This window comes from Jaculus jaculus, chromosome 2, assembly GCF_020740685.1.
Source record: "Jaculus jaculus isolate mJacJac1 chromosome 2, mJacJac1.mat.Y.cur, whole genome shotgun sequence".
Classification (NCBI taxonomy): Eukaryota; Metazoa; Chordata; class Mammalia; order Rodentia; family Dipodidae; genus Jaculus; species Jaculus jaculus.
The window spans coordinates 128433634-128448930 of NC_059103.1; the positions used below are offsets into that span (position 1 = coordinate 128433634).

Consider the following 15297-nt stretch of genomic DNA (forward strand, 5'->3'; position numbering starts at 1 on the left):
GAGAGTTCTTCTTTGATCTATTGCTTGAGAGTTGCTCTCTAATTGCCACTATCTGTACATTTCCAGTTCTGGTTTTATTTCACTGTGGTCAGTTAAGATGCATGACATGATTTTAGTCTTAAATGTGTTAAGGCTTATTTTGTGACCTAACATGTGACCTGCCTTGAAGAATGCCTCATGTGTATTCTGCACTGTTGGCTGGAATGTTTTGTATGTCTGTGAGGGGTTCATTTGGTTGCAGAGCTATTTTCAGACTGATGTTGTAGCTGGATGCTATACCCACTGTTGAAAAGGGTATTGAAAGTCTTTTACTAACATTGTTTTGGGGTCTATCAGCATCATGTTCTAACCAACAAAGTGAACTGGACAGGATCATTTTGGGGTCTAGCTTTCCCTGAAGTTCTCTCCATTTTGGCTTCTACACTTAGGTGCTCTGAGGATGAGTACATATACACAGTGATGGCTAATTTTACATGTCAACTTGATTTGAACAATGTGGAAAGATACTAAATTAAATATTATTTCTGGGTATATCTGTAAAAATATATCTGAATGAGAATATTATCTCAGTCAATATATTGAGTAAAGCAAACTGAACTCCCTGTTGTGGGCAAGTCTCATTTAATCTGGCCCAAAGAGAATCAAATGTCTTCTCTGGCTATCTTCCATCTGGGATACGGGGCTTCCCTTGCCTCCAGACTCAGACCCCAGACTCAATTTACACTCTTGGCTCTCCTGCGGTGGGGTGTTCCAGCCTCTATGATCTCATAAATCAACTCTTTATAATGAATTCCTAATACTGATCTCATCTCAACCTCTCTCCCCATCCTATGCATGTACATAGGTAGTGCATATACACACATTTGCACTCATGCTCTGTTGGCTGTTTCCCTAGACAACACACTATTCAATCAATAATGGAGCAGATGCCCTTGGAGTACCACATTGAACTTCACATCAACTCAGAATTTCTAGAGAATGTACACTGGAAGAGTGGCTCTCAACTTGGGAGAAAGGGCTTCCCCTGGCAGAGGGGGTAGGGGTGCTTTTGTCAATGTGTGGAGATGTGCTGTCACACAGGCAATAGTTACTTGGGGTGTTGGGAGATGGGCAGAGGCTGTATAAAAGGACTCACGCAAAGGGAAACACTATACCGGTCACACTGCCAGAGCATCCTCTGACAGCAGCAAGCCTTGGTATTTACATTTGCTGAATAATCAGTACAAGCAGGCATTCCTGCCCATAAAACCCAAGATCCATGGTACAACCTGCTTCCTAAGCTGCCCCTAACAGGCTGCAGACTGACCTGCGACTGAAACCATGAGGGACTGTGTTTTCCCAACTTTTCTAATTCACAGAAGGGTCACTAGAAGGAGTTAGCCATGACCCTGAGTCCTGCAAAAACTCCTTTAACAGGAGTAATCTCTTTGCCCTACATATATTATGCTAAAGCACAAAGAAATGTCTATGCATGCCTGAAAGTTCATGGAGATTGTCTTCAAGTCTACTTAGAGCTTCCACCCAAGAAGACTTTTTATAAGAGATTACTAATTGCTAAAATTAGGACTTCATAGCCTATATTTCTTGAATGTTTTTCAGAATAAGTTTTACATAATATAAGGCAATTGCAGTGATACACAGTAAATACAATTATAAACAACACATATCCTAACTTCAATTTCTAATCTAATCATCAAAGAAGCTGCTTTTAGGCACACTGTTTTTAGGTTAAAAAATATTAATCCAAGTGAGGCATGGTACCATATGCCTTTAATCCCAGAACTCAGAAGGTAGAGGTAGGAGGATTGCTATGAGTTCAAGGCCACCTGGAGACTACATAGTGAATTCCAGGTTGAAAAACAAAACAATAACAATATCAACAACAAAAACCCTTGAGCTAAAAAGTCTATGGCTTCCTTGGATGACTTTGTAATAACAGTGAGGTAATACACTTTGAAGTATTCAGTATTACTATATTTGATTAAAAATATTAATAGAGTCAAAATCCTATTGCTCAAAATCACTGTTTAAATTTCTGGGAATATATTAAAAATCTTTACTTACCCTTTCTATCTTATATGGTGCAACAATATTATGCTCTTTAATGAAATATACCTGAGAAAGACAAGACAATGCTGAAATAGCTGAAAGCTTTTACTGTAAAGATTAAACATTAAAATATAATAAATGTAAAGTTTTAAACCATTTTTACATAACCTCTATTTGCAAAAGTACTTGCATTAATACCAGTGTGGCTTAAAGTACTGATAACAAATGTTATCAAGGCAATGTGATAGCAACAATTACTGGATAAGTTAGATGTCTGATGAATGATATCCTTTGTATTATGTATCCAAGTAGACAAGGGGAAGGATTTTTCTCAGTACCTTTCTAGCTTCAACTTCTCTGGAACCCAGACCTGTGCAGCTGGATACCTGCTGTACTTTTCTGGGCGGTCTGCCAGGCAGCTCCAGCTTAGCTTCAAACCAAGCATGCTCACATCAGGCCTTGCTAGTGCAATAAAAGGCACTACTATGCACCAGTCTCTCTTGATCCTTCTCCTTTTACACCTAGCTTTATCCTCAAAACTTCTGCAGGTTGATCTTTAAAGTATCTCCAGACAATGACTCTCTTTATCCCTAGTATAAAATCTATCCCTAGTGTAAAAGTCTGTATTTCTGGAACCTCCTTAAGCATCTTGTTCTACACTTAACTCTACACAGTTGGCTATCCATCTCGCTACCACAGGCTCTACACACTTTTGCCTTTTATTCTAAAACCTTACCATGGCCCAGAGAACCTCCACAACAGGGTCCCAGTCCCTACTAAGCTTGCTCTCCATAACTCCCATACTCTAGGCAGACTGCCTCCTGTGGCACCCCACCTTCAGGGCTTATCTTCTGACAATCTCTGAAACTTCTCTTCTGACCTCTCTGACCAATGGCACATTATCATTGCACACCTCACCTCTATGTCCCTGGTCAAGTGATACCTTGTTCGCAGGGAGCCCTTCCTGACCACTATGTCTGAAGTTGCACCCTACAGTCCCCATGTCCTCTGTCCTTTTGTCCACCTTTCATTTATTCCCGTAACATCTGTCCCTAACTGACATTTAAAAGCAAAGTCCATACAGAGAAAAGCTTCTCTCTCATCTTGATCTTCCCTATATCTCTGGGGCTGTGAATGAAATAAATACTGAAAACACACATACATACCTTCTTATTCCAACAGCAACAATAACAAAAACAAGCCCTAAAAGTAAAACCTATCTCTCTGAGACCCTGTAAACTAGTAAGTGCAAGAAAGAAAGAAAGGAGGGAGGGAGGGAGGAAGGGAGGACAAAGAGAGAGGGGCTGGAGAGATGGCTTACTGGTTAATGTGCTTGCCTGCAAAGCCAAAGGACCTAGGTTTGACTCCCCAGGGCCCACGTAAGCCAGATGCACAAGGGCCGCATGTGTCTGGAGTTCAGTTGCAGTGGCTGGAGGCCCTGGTGCACCCATTCTCCCCCCCTCCATTTCTGCATCTCTCTCTCTCTCAAATAAATAGATAAAAATAAAATATTTTAAAAATAAAGAAAGGAAAGTAGGAAGGAAGGAAGAAAGGAAGAAGAAAAAGAAAAATCCCACAAAAGTTGCCTCGTTGTATATCTGACATGGGAAGAAGCTTAAAGTAGTATTTGAAAGAGCAGCTGGATGTTAGGCTGGTTTTGTGCTGGTTTCATCTGAGATCTCTTCTATAAACTGTTAAAAGTAAGTGAGAGGATTTTAAAGCTTTACTTTAAAGAACAAAGTTATTGAAATTTTATTAAAATAGGTAGTTTTATAAAGGAAATATTCCTTTCAACTCAAAAGTACTTCTAAGATATGGATGCTTTAGTATAAGATCATGGTAAGAAATACAGACATGGGAACACAGAAGTGAACCAGAACTATTAGAAACGATGCTCTCTCCACAAAACACTAGATGGCTGTAACTGCTTTCATGCATGTCAGTTAAACACAGGAAGTCAAAGATAGACCACAAAATGTTTTTCTTCTTTAAAATTAATGGAGGCATTGTGGAGATGGCTCACTGCTTAGGGACACTTACCTACAAAGCCTACTGGCCTGGGTTTAATTCCCCAGTACCCACATAAAGCTAGATGCACAAAATGGCAGATGTGTCTATAGTTCATTTGTAGTGGCAAGAGGCTCTGGCACACCCATACTCTAGCTCTTTCTCCTCACAAATAAATAAATAAAAATATAATATAAACTAAAACTAATGGAATCACAAAAGTTAGTTGCAGAAAATTATGGAATCTGAAATCTCCCAGAATTCATCAAAGAAATTTCAACAACTGTTTAGTGAATAAAAGCATATGACAATTTTCAGACAGTGAGGATCAATCTGACCTCCTCTCTCCACTGACTCCCCCAGAAGCTCCATGTGCTATCCTGTGGAAGGCTCTGCATTGAGGTCTGAAGTATAGTAACTGGGGGATCTGTTTGCCACAGCTTTTCTACATGCGCTGGATACTAGAGGAATTTTTCTCAACACCTCAACAATGTATACAACTAGATATCTGTACAGTCAAAACAACATGCCTAACACATTAGTGTACAGATGAAGAAAGTGAAGTCTAGACCTAAAAGAAAATACTAGAAGTCTTCTTATCTCTCTTTATTCACCATTTTACTCATTAATTAATTATAGGACAGGATACTTCAATTTGTCTTGTGATGTTCATACTATAGCAGGCATAACAGTAGGAACATAAGTGAATATAAAATATATTTAGAATGAACAAATAACAATGGCCCCAAGGTTATACTGACAGGAGAGTACCTATCCTAAGCCAGTGCTGGGTTGTCAGACATCAGTCTCAGGTCATTCACATGGCCTGCCCTGGCCTCTCACTTTTCAACAACTAGAAGGCCACAGGCAGAACCATTGTACCTTCATTTTAACCTCTGACACTGAGCTCCTGAGGGCAAAAACACAATAGCACATTTTGTATTCTTTGTGAACATGAAGAATCCTTGGGACAGATCTTTGGGTCAACTTGACTGGGTCTGGAATCAAATAAGAGACAGGCTTCTTGGGCAAGTCTGTGAGGGCATTTCCAGATAGGATTAACTGAAGAGGGAAGACTTTCCCAGAGTGGGGTAGCCTTTTTAGTGGCTGCTTATATACAGAGGTTCCAGGACAAAGTAATCCTTTTCCCTAGGTGCCATTGCTTCTTGTTGGTGATTGCATCTACCCTGTTACTGTCACCCTTTACAGACAACAAAACCCAGCTTCTTGGAGAGATGACTTAGTGGTTAAGATACTTGCCTGTGAAACCTAAGGACCCATATTCGATTCTCCAGATCCCACCAAAACCAGACACACAAAGGTGAGGCAAGGGCAAGGTTGTACATGGCCACTAGGTGGCGCAAGTGTCTGGAATTTGATTACAGTGGCTGAGGACTACCAATTATCTCACTCTCCTCTCTCTAAAATTAAAAAAAAAAAAAAAAAAAGACCCAGCCTCTTTGTTCTTCCAGCATGACCTCCAGATTAGCAGCTCTCTAGGAATTTCCCAGGCTTTCACACCAGGTTGGAGACTGCTGAGACATCCAGTCTTGTGAACTGAGCAGCTACTGGGTTCTCAGACTCTCTAGCCTAAAGACTGCTGCCGTTGGACTGCCCAATCTGTATCAAGTAAGCCAACCCAATAAAGCTTCAATGGAATATCTACTCAGTCTATCGGTTCTGTTCCTCTAGAAGATCCTAATTAATACAATCCCAGTGGGGGAATCACAACTTAAAAAAAAATTTCTCACTTACTATGTTTTAAAAGCATTTAAACATCTGTTCCAAGGGTCTTATAAATACAAAGCTTTATCATGTTAAAAAATTATACACACATGCATGTTTCATATAAAATATAAAAAATACAGCATGATGTTTTTGTAAATATTTAACTAGGTGCTCCTTACCTGACTGAAAATGAGTGAAATACCCCAAGATTTTGTCCTAAAACACAGATAAAAGTCATCAGATATAAAACTTTTTGGTTGAAGTAAAATGAAACAGTTAGTGCAAATGACTTACTTGGAAAAATGTTTATTGGCTCCATTGTCACCATATTTTCCTATTTTTACACAATCTCTCAAAGGAATCTGGAAAGAATTGAGGAAGAATATTATATAAATAAGCAAAAATAAATAGTACATACAAAAAAGGAATGTCTGTTGACATTTAAAATTTGTTTACCTTAATGATAGGCTGGGATATTGCATCTGGTTCAAAGATCACTGATTTTGAACATATTTTTAAGGAGCCTCTGATTTTCCTAGGAGCCAAATCAGAAGAGATTATAGACTATAATTATATAATTAGAAAGTAAGTTAAAAAGCTAGGCGTGGTGGCACACGCCTTAAATCTCAGCACTTGGGAGGTAGAGGTAGGAGGACCTCTAAGTTCGAGGTCACTGAGACTCCGTAGTGAATTCCAGGTCAGCCTGGGCTAGAGTGAAACCCTACCATGAAAATCAAAAAGAAAAAAAAAAAAGTAAGTTACTAAGATATGAACTAATAAGTCAATAACACAATTAGAGCAAAAAGTATGACAGGTTGGAAAAAATAATCTCTCCTTATCTCCACCTCTCCAGAGGTAGAGAAATCTGTGCATATTGTAATTATAGTTTATTTTGTTGAACACTCTATTACTCAATTTATCTTTAAGACAAAGCACCTGACAAAAATAAGCTTAAATCAGGAATGGTTTATTTCAGCTTGCAGTCTATCATGCCAGGAAGGGATGGTGGCAGGAGCTTGAGACAGCTAGTCCATTCAGTCCCCGGTGAGGAAGTAGAGAGTGACGAATGCTGCTGCTCAGCCAGCTCTCTTCTTTTTATTCAGAACCCTAACCATGGAATGGTACTGCCCATTGCTAAGGCTAATCTTCCCTCTTTAATTAGCCTAAACAAGATAATCCCACCTAGTCTGTATAATCTCTCATAGGTGATGTCCTGTCAAGCTGACAATACAAACCATCACGATGTTTTATATGTTCAAGTTTTAAAATTTTATTTGTAAGTGGGGATGAGGCAGGCATGACAGAACCTCTTGTCACTCTAAATGAACACTGGATGCATGTAACACTTTATGCATCTGGCTTTATGAGGGTACTGGGGAACTTAACCCAGGCTGTCAGGCTTTGCAAGCAAATGCCCTTCACCACTGAATCATCCTGTAGTCCAAGTTCAATTTTTATTTTTAAATATTTTAGTCTATTTATTTTTATTTGAGAGAGAGAGAGAGAATATGAATAGGTGCATCAGGGCCTCCAGCCACTACAAGTGAACTCTAGGTGCATGTAACACCTTTGGCCTATGTGTGTCCTGGGGAATTGAACCAGAGCCCTTAAGCTTTGCAGGCAAGTGCCTTAACCACTAAGCTATTTTTATTTGGTCCTTATAACTACTTTACAGAGGAAACTGAGGACCAGACACATTAAAAAGTGTTCACTATACCATGACTTCAGTGAATTCTGTTGGCTTTTAATTCTTTATATCTGGAAGAGCTATTCAGAAGGCAACATTAAATATCAAAACCTAATTAGGTAAAGAAGTTTTTTACTATTTAAAAATAAAGTAAAATCAAATTTGAATTTAGTGCATAGGATACTTGTAACAATGATTTTGGGGCATAGAGGAATTTGGAGGCAAAAAAAAAAAAAAACCCTAGCAATAAAGCAAATTTAGAAACCATGTAGCTTCTAGTATACAATCAAATAAATCAGATATGGATGGACTTTGCTACTTCCTTAGTTTATTGGGCTATTTATATGGCTCCCCTAAATTTTGGAATGAATATGCTCAAATTGTTAGAGATTGTTATTAATTTTAACCAACATACGTCACCTTCATTTTGTCTTGTCAATTGACTGATTTTTTATCAATGATCAAACCAAGACAATAGCTTATTATGTAGTCACATATAAGAAATGCTGGTATGTAAGCATAACATCCCCCCCGCCAGATCAGTTTCTGAAATTTTAAAGATCTCATGTCTCTACAATCACTTCAATGTCATGTGGATACTTTCCAGCTCTTGCTAGGTGACCTGGTAAACTTTCATTTTGTCTATCCCAGGACTCTGGTCTCCTTGCCTTAACTGAAGCAATGGTAGCTGGACCTCCATAGCTGAGGTCCTGCCTCCACACAGTATACAACTTCAGATTTAAAACATGTTATAAAATATTCCAGAGTTCCAAAAGCAAAACTTGAATTGTCTATCTATATGCCAAGTATTATACTAAATCCATGGGAATGAAGTGACATGTAGGTACTGTGTTTAGATCTATCAGTAATTACAGATCATTTAAAGAAACAGGAACATGTGTGCAGGCTATATGCAAATAGTATGCCATTTTTAATCAGGGACTTGAGTATTCAAGAATTTTGGTATCTCTGGGGCCCTAAGAACTAATCTTCTATGGATACCAGGGAATAACTATATATTAGTATGTAGATATAGAAACTTGGGGCTAGAAAGATGGCTCAATAGTTAAAGGTGCTTGCTTGCAAAGCCAGCCAGCCCAGGTTTAATTCCCATGCCACCCACTTAAGCCTGATGCAAACAGTGGCCCAAGTGTCTTGAGTTCACTTGCAGCAGCAGGAGGCCCTAGCATGCTCTCCCCGCACACACACATACTCACAAACATACGCAAATACATAAATTCTTTTTTTTTTTTTTAAAAAAAAAAGCTGAAGTTTCTTAGGAGGCACCACATTGAGAAACACAGTCTTACTAAGAATGCCCATGCCAACAGAGCAACACTCCCTCCTCTGTTCTGGAAGTATTTACCTAAGCTTTCACTCAGTATCCATATATTGAATGAATCAGAAGACCCATCATACTGAAGGTCATGATGCAGTTTACAATTCTTCTTCCTCAAAGGGTTTTTGAAATTTTATATCATTTTATTTTCATGTTGTGAAATGTACATACATTTTAATACCTGAATTTATAAAATATTCCATTTCTTTTAAAAAATATGAAATTTGGGCTGGAGAGATGGCTTAGCGGTTAAACGCTTGCCTGTGAAGCCTAAGGACCCCGGTTCGAGGCTCGGTTCCCCAGGTCCCACGTTAGCTAGATGCACAAGGGGGTGCACGCGTCTGGAGTTCGTTTGCAGAGGCTGGAAGCCCTGGCGCGCCCATTCTCTCTCTCTCCCTCTATCTGTCCTTCTCTCTGTGTCTGTCGCTGTCAATTAAATAAATAAATAAATAATTTTAAAAAACTTAAAAAAATATGAAATTTCTAAATAAAACAATAGGAAGCCCATATATCAATAGCTAATAACACATGGTCATTTAAAAGCTTTATTGGTCATTTTAATATATGAACATACTGTAAGTTGGTCATGTTATCCTCTTTTGTCCTCTCTCCCCCAGCCCAATCCACTGACGACCCTCCTCTTTCAACATAGTCCTTCCTCTGTTTTCTTATCTCATTCCTTTTGGTCTCCTCTGTTCTCTACGTCAAAACATTTATCAGCTCTGAACAGTGCAGGTCTTGTGGGGTACCAGCAACCACCATGATGTAATGAATGCAACAGTCAGTCTTGCAAGGAGGACAATGACCTCAGAATATACTTTCCTACTATGTGGCTATTAGATTCTTTCTAACCTCTTTCACAGTGTTCCCTGAGCACTGGAGGGTATGTTAGAAATGTCCTTTAGTGTTGAGCTCTTGGCAGAGTCTTATTTCTGCTTTGATGAGTCTTGAGTCTCCTCAGTATCTACTGCCATCTCCATAGAGAGGCTTCTCTGGATAGCAGTGACAGCAGCTCTCATATTCTTTCCATGACTACCTTTGCAATGTTCCCTGTGCCCTGGCTGGTGTGCTGGAGGTGACTCATCCAGTTTTTGTTTCTCAGAACCCTGTTGGTCTATAGACAGAATTCTGGAACTCATATACTTTATCCATAGTACTTCAATATGAATCTCTGAAGGAGTACTCTCTTGATAATGAGCCTATCATTATCACACTAAAAAAATAAGTAACTCTTTAATGCCATCAAGTATATGCATTCAAAAATTTCCTACTTCATAAATGTGTGTAAGTCATTGCTCAAATCAAACTTCAAACATAGTCAATATTACATTTGGCTGATACATTTCTCACATATGTTAATCATATTGAGAGTTTTTGACATTGTGATAAATTGGCAATGCTGAGATTGAACCCAAGTTTTCCCGAAGCATGAGTTCTAGATGAGCACCTACTGCTGAACACACTTCCTAAGCCCTTTACCTTTTGCTGAATGCACTGATGATATTCCTTTACCCAGTTACTATTTTGAGGTTATCCATAAGACTAAAGGATCAGATAGATACTGGACAGATCTTCTGACAATACGTTAGGCAGGAAGCACTTGGAAGGCCTTTGCATCAGGAGATGTGGAGGCTTGTGGTGATAGTAGAATTGAGGTGATACTAATCTTTCTTTGTCTTATTATGAGATTTCTCAGTAGCTTCTTAAAATTCCCCAAGGATTTTACCTAATTACTTAATACCAATAACCTTAGACAACAATGTACTTATGATCCTGCTGCTTCCACCTCCTGAATGCTGGAATCACATAAGTGTGCCACCATACTCTGTTTATGTAGTGCTGGGGATGAAAACCAGGAATTCATGCATGCTAGGCAAGTACTTTACCAGTGGAAGTACATTCTAGCCCTCGCCAGTAACTTCTTACCTAATGATCTTAGCAGCTACTGAAGAGTATGATATACCATACAATTATGGCCAGAGTTCTCTGTGAAAGGCCCAACAAAACAAACTTTGGCTTTATGGACATACAGTCACAAGTAGGTACAGCTATATTCCAATAAAGCTTTGGATGCAAAAGCAAGAGGCAGGTCAGATTTGCTAAAAGCCTAAACTTTTCTGACACCTATAGATCTGTCAGGAATTGATCATCACAGCCATAATTATTAGCTCTACTTTGTCAACTGACCAGAACTTTATATTCCTTAGAAATTTGGTGACACTGGAATACAACTGGACAAGGAAAGCAAGAGACTGTATCATATACTTTATGCATAACTTTTGAAAGGTCAGATGAAAGAAACAGAATGTGCTTTTAAAGTAGAAAATTAGTACCTATGGAGAAATCAGTTTGGCCTCTGGTTCAAATGACATAATTCATGTATTTGTTTTGAAAATGGTACTTCATACAACTCTTATTGTTAATGATTAATATTGTATAGCACTACCACCCTAATGACTGAGCACAGAGCACACTAGGTAACAAGTTAGACCAATGAACAAATGATGAGATGGACCATAGCCCTGCCCAGCAACCTTAGTGGAACTAACTAGAGTCATCACTTTTGGCTTTAAAAAAAAAAAAAACATTTGATAGTAGGCCCTTATCCTTTATCTCCCTAAAAAGAAGGAAGAGAAAAAACCTTATAGGGATCTACACTTAATTAAAAAAAAAATAACCAGGGCTGGAGAGATGGCTTAGCAGTTAAGTGCTTGCCTTGAAGCCTAAGGACCCCAGCTCAAGGCTCAATTCCCCAGGACCCACGTTAGCCAGATGCACAAGGGGGTGCACACATCTGGAGTTCGTTTGCAGTGGCTGGAAGCCCTGGTGCACCCATTCTCTCTCTCTCTCTATCTGCCTCTTTCTCTCTCTATCACTCTCAAATAAATGAATAAAAATGAACAAAAAAAAATAATAAAAAAAAATAACCAACACGGGGCTGGAGAATTGGCCCAGGCAGTGAAGTGCTTGCCTCACAAGCACGAGAAGCTGAGCTAACCCATAGTAAAAGCTAGGTATAGTGGGGCATGCCTGCAATCCCCAGCACTGGAGGAGACAGGGCAAACCTGAGTTTTCTTTTACTAGCTAATCTGACAAAACCTGGCACTAGGTTCAGAGAGACAATGTCTCAAAAAATAAGGTGAAGAATGATTAAGGAAGAAATCTGAAGCTGACCTCTGACCTCCACACACATGCCCACATGTGCATATACATTTGTATACACACACATGTACCAACACACATGTGAACACACATACACATGCAAGGAATACTAGATATCACCAAGGTCTGTTCATGCACAACTCTCCACAGCTCTCTTACCTTTCCTCGTGGCTGCCGCTCTGCTGAACATGGCTAGCTGAGTGCTGCTCGAAATAATACTCCTCCAGGTTAAGCAGCAGCAAGGAAAACCTAAATGTGGGGTATAAGTGGATTTTTTCAGTTAGTTTTTAAAAAGTGCAAGGCAGTATATTTAAAATGTTTGATCCAACATCCTTACCCAATTGACTGGTAATTTACGAAGAACTTGGGAAGTATATGTTGTATGCTAAAACTCATTCTATGCAGTGACTCGACTCTGCCAAAAAAATAATTTCCTTCACAAGGTGGATGCAATGTACTTTACAGAATTCTCAAATTGTGTGAAATTAAGCTTTTTCTTTTATCTGAAACAAAAAAACATTGCTACACTAGTAACCAACGGAATTTTCATTTTCTACTTCCCCTGACCGCACTAGCCAGGCATCTCCATCTCTCCTCTGTCACACCCTCCCCCCCCCACACTCTGACTTGAGTTGCTGTTACTCTCACAAGACAATGTGCCTTTATGAGACAGGTGCAAACATGGTTATATACACAACAGATGCTTTAAAATAAAGTAAGTAAACCAATATGGTAGTTCTTTGAGTTTTAGGTGCTTTTAACTTTAAAAATCAAGGAAGAAAGGGCGGGAGAAATGGCTTAGCAGTTAAGGCACTTGCTTACAAAGCCTAAGGACCCAGGTTTGATTCCCCAGGACCCACATAAGCCAGATGCAGAATGTGGTGCATGCAACTAGAGTTCGTCTACAGAAGCTGGAGATGCTGGCATGCCCATTCTATCTCTCTCGTTCTATCCGCCTTTTTCTCTCCCTCTCTCAAATAAATAAAATAAAATAAATTTAGAATTTTTTTAAAAATAAAAAAAACAAAATAATAATTTAGTTATACTTCCACAGAAATAAATATATGACAAAGAAGTGAAGATAATATCATTTGTTTTACAGTAAGGGTCAGGGAACATTAACAGTGTCTAGGAAATGCTTTCAGAGAAATTGCCAAAATTGAGATGGATCTTAAAGTTTTATTGTATTGAAGGTGAGACATTTAGACTAAATATGGCAGATACACATGTATTCTCATTTTTTGCTGGCACCTGAAGCACTACTAAGATGTAAGTAAAAATATTTTTAAGGGATGGGGAGACAGATTAGCAGTTAAGGTACTTGCCTACAAAGCCTGATGACCCAAGTTCAATTCCTCAGTACCCATGTAAAGCCAGATGTACAAAGTGCATATGTTTGGAGTTGGTTTGCAGTAGATGGAGACCCTGGTATGCTAATTCTGTTGGTCTCTCTCTCTCTCTCTCCTTGCAAATAAATGAATAAATAAATAAATAAAATGTTTTAAAACTATTTTAGGTGATAAAACCCAAAGACTAAAGTAACGTAGACAGACTAAAGGATGGGAAAAAAAGACAAGCCAGTCTGCATAAGATAGAGAGCAGGGAGCAGCATCCTGAACTCAGAGCAGAGATACTTTCAGAGAGCACCACTAGGGAGAAAAATCCATGCAAATCAGAGCACTCACAAAAAGTTCAGAAACTGGGGGAACGGGGTATTAAGAAGGCATTTGAATTTGAATGGGCCGTCCAAGACTGTGAGCTGCTCATATGAAGGAGAAAGACCAAGACAAGAATGCAACCTGAAGAAGAGACAGGTAGGGAACAGATCAAAGACTATACTTAACACCCTTACAAAGGTCTAGCATGAAAGAACAAGCCAGAAGAATATGCCTTGAAGTACTAGAGACAAGGCAGAAAGCAGAAGAAAAGGTCAGAAGGCTATAATTAATATCCTTGCATGACACAAGAAGAAATTTGCTCATTCAAAAAATTGTACCCAGGGCTGGAGAGATGGCTTAGCAGTTAAGCGCTTGCCTGTAAAGCCTAAGGACCCCGGTTTGAGGCTCGGTCCCCCAGGTCCCACGTTAGCCAGATGCACAAGGGGGCGCATGCGTCTGGAGTTCGTTTGCAGAGGCTGGAAGCCCTAGCGTGCCCATTCTCTCTCTCTCCCTCTATCTGTCTTTCTCTCTGTGTCTGTAGCTCTCAAATAAATAAATAAATAATTTTAAAAAAAGAAAAAAAAATTGTACCCAAAATAATGACTCATAAAATTAAAGATTACAGGAACCAGTTTTATCATCCTTCTTTTACTGACTTGTCTTCCATTTTAAAATCTGTGAATAAGAATGAATGATAAATTGGATTTATTCTCAAGTTCAACAAAAAATAATCATAAACCAGACTTTTAGTATAAGCACACAATTTAAAGTTATGAGGCAGCCCTTTGATGGTGTGGGTACCTTCCAGGAAGGTACAAATCAGGAAGATACTAATTATCTGGTACTTGTTAGTTTGTACCTCAATGACTAGAAGCCATCTGCTTGGCTAGAGCTGTGTGGTGCTTCTTTCTTGCCGCTGGTCTCATGCCTCTCCCAATATAAACGGCAAGGAAAGGAAGTGAGGAAGTATTCTTCAGGAAGGTAACAGGGTAAGGGTATTGCTATGAGCACAAATCACCTTAAGATTCAACCATATAATAATTCAAGCATGTTCCTATCAACCATTTTAGAACTCAAACCATAACTTTAGTAAATTAATTGTAGCCTCTTTATGTTGACACAAATCATGTAGCTCTCACCTCAAAGGGAGTAAGAGACAGTTTATTCTGGAGCCACATATGAGTGAACATGGCCTAGGAACACTGATTCACTTACCCCAAATTCTATGTTCCAAAGTGTTAACTGTTTCATGAAGATTTTATAGTTGCAGAACAAAAGAAAGTCATAGACCAAGGCATTTTTCATATACATTGGTGTAAACACCAGGTAGGAGAGTTCCAGCAAAGCAGGGCATCTCTGCTATAGAGTTTAGATGCTGTCTGATGACTTAGTCTTTGGTTTGGTGAAAGCTGGTGGTCTATGAGTACATTCCACAAAGGTTTCACATGATCATCTGATAGTTACCAGGATGTTAGGTCAGAGAGTGGTGGACACTAAATGGATGGCAAGGGGGCTAAAGGTAGCCCAAGATAATTTGGCTCTGGACTTGTAACATTCTCATTTCTCCACATTAATATTCTAATCAGGTGCAGTCTTACAGGACAGGCAAATCTTTCTCCCCTCCCTTTCCCGCCTCCCCCCCCCCCGAACTTCGGTTCACACTTACC

At 39.2% G+C, this 15297-nt stretch overlaps 1 protein-coding gene across 3 annotated transcripts in view; it reads right to left on the reverse strand.

The window, feature by feature from the left end:
• The window catches only part of Nsmaf (neutral sphingomyelinase activation associated factor), a 68946-nt gene that overhangs the window by 41102 nt on the left and 12547 nt on the right, over nucleotides 1-15297 (reverse strand). For 2 of the 3 annotated variants that reach the window (XM_045143712.1, XM_045143710.1), the window contains exons 2-6: nucleotides 12132-12221; nucleotides 6241-6319; nucleotides 6079-6146; nucleotides 5964-6000; nucleotides 2065-2115 (exon numbers count right to left, since the gene is read on the reverse strand). In XM_045143712.1, coding sequence (XP_044999647.1) covers nucleotides 2065-2115; nucleotides 5964-6000; nucleotides 6079-6146; nucleotides 6241-6319; nucleotides 12132-12221 — 325 coding nt within the window. Of the gene's footprint in view, nucleotides 1-2064; nucleotides 2116-5963; nucleotides 6001-6078; nucleotides 6147-6240; nucleotides 6320-12131; nucleotides 12222-12309; nucleotides 12430-15297 lie in introns of those variants that run through there. The other variant, XM_045143711.1, reaches the window with a different exon arrangement.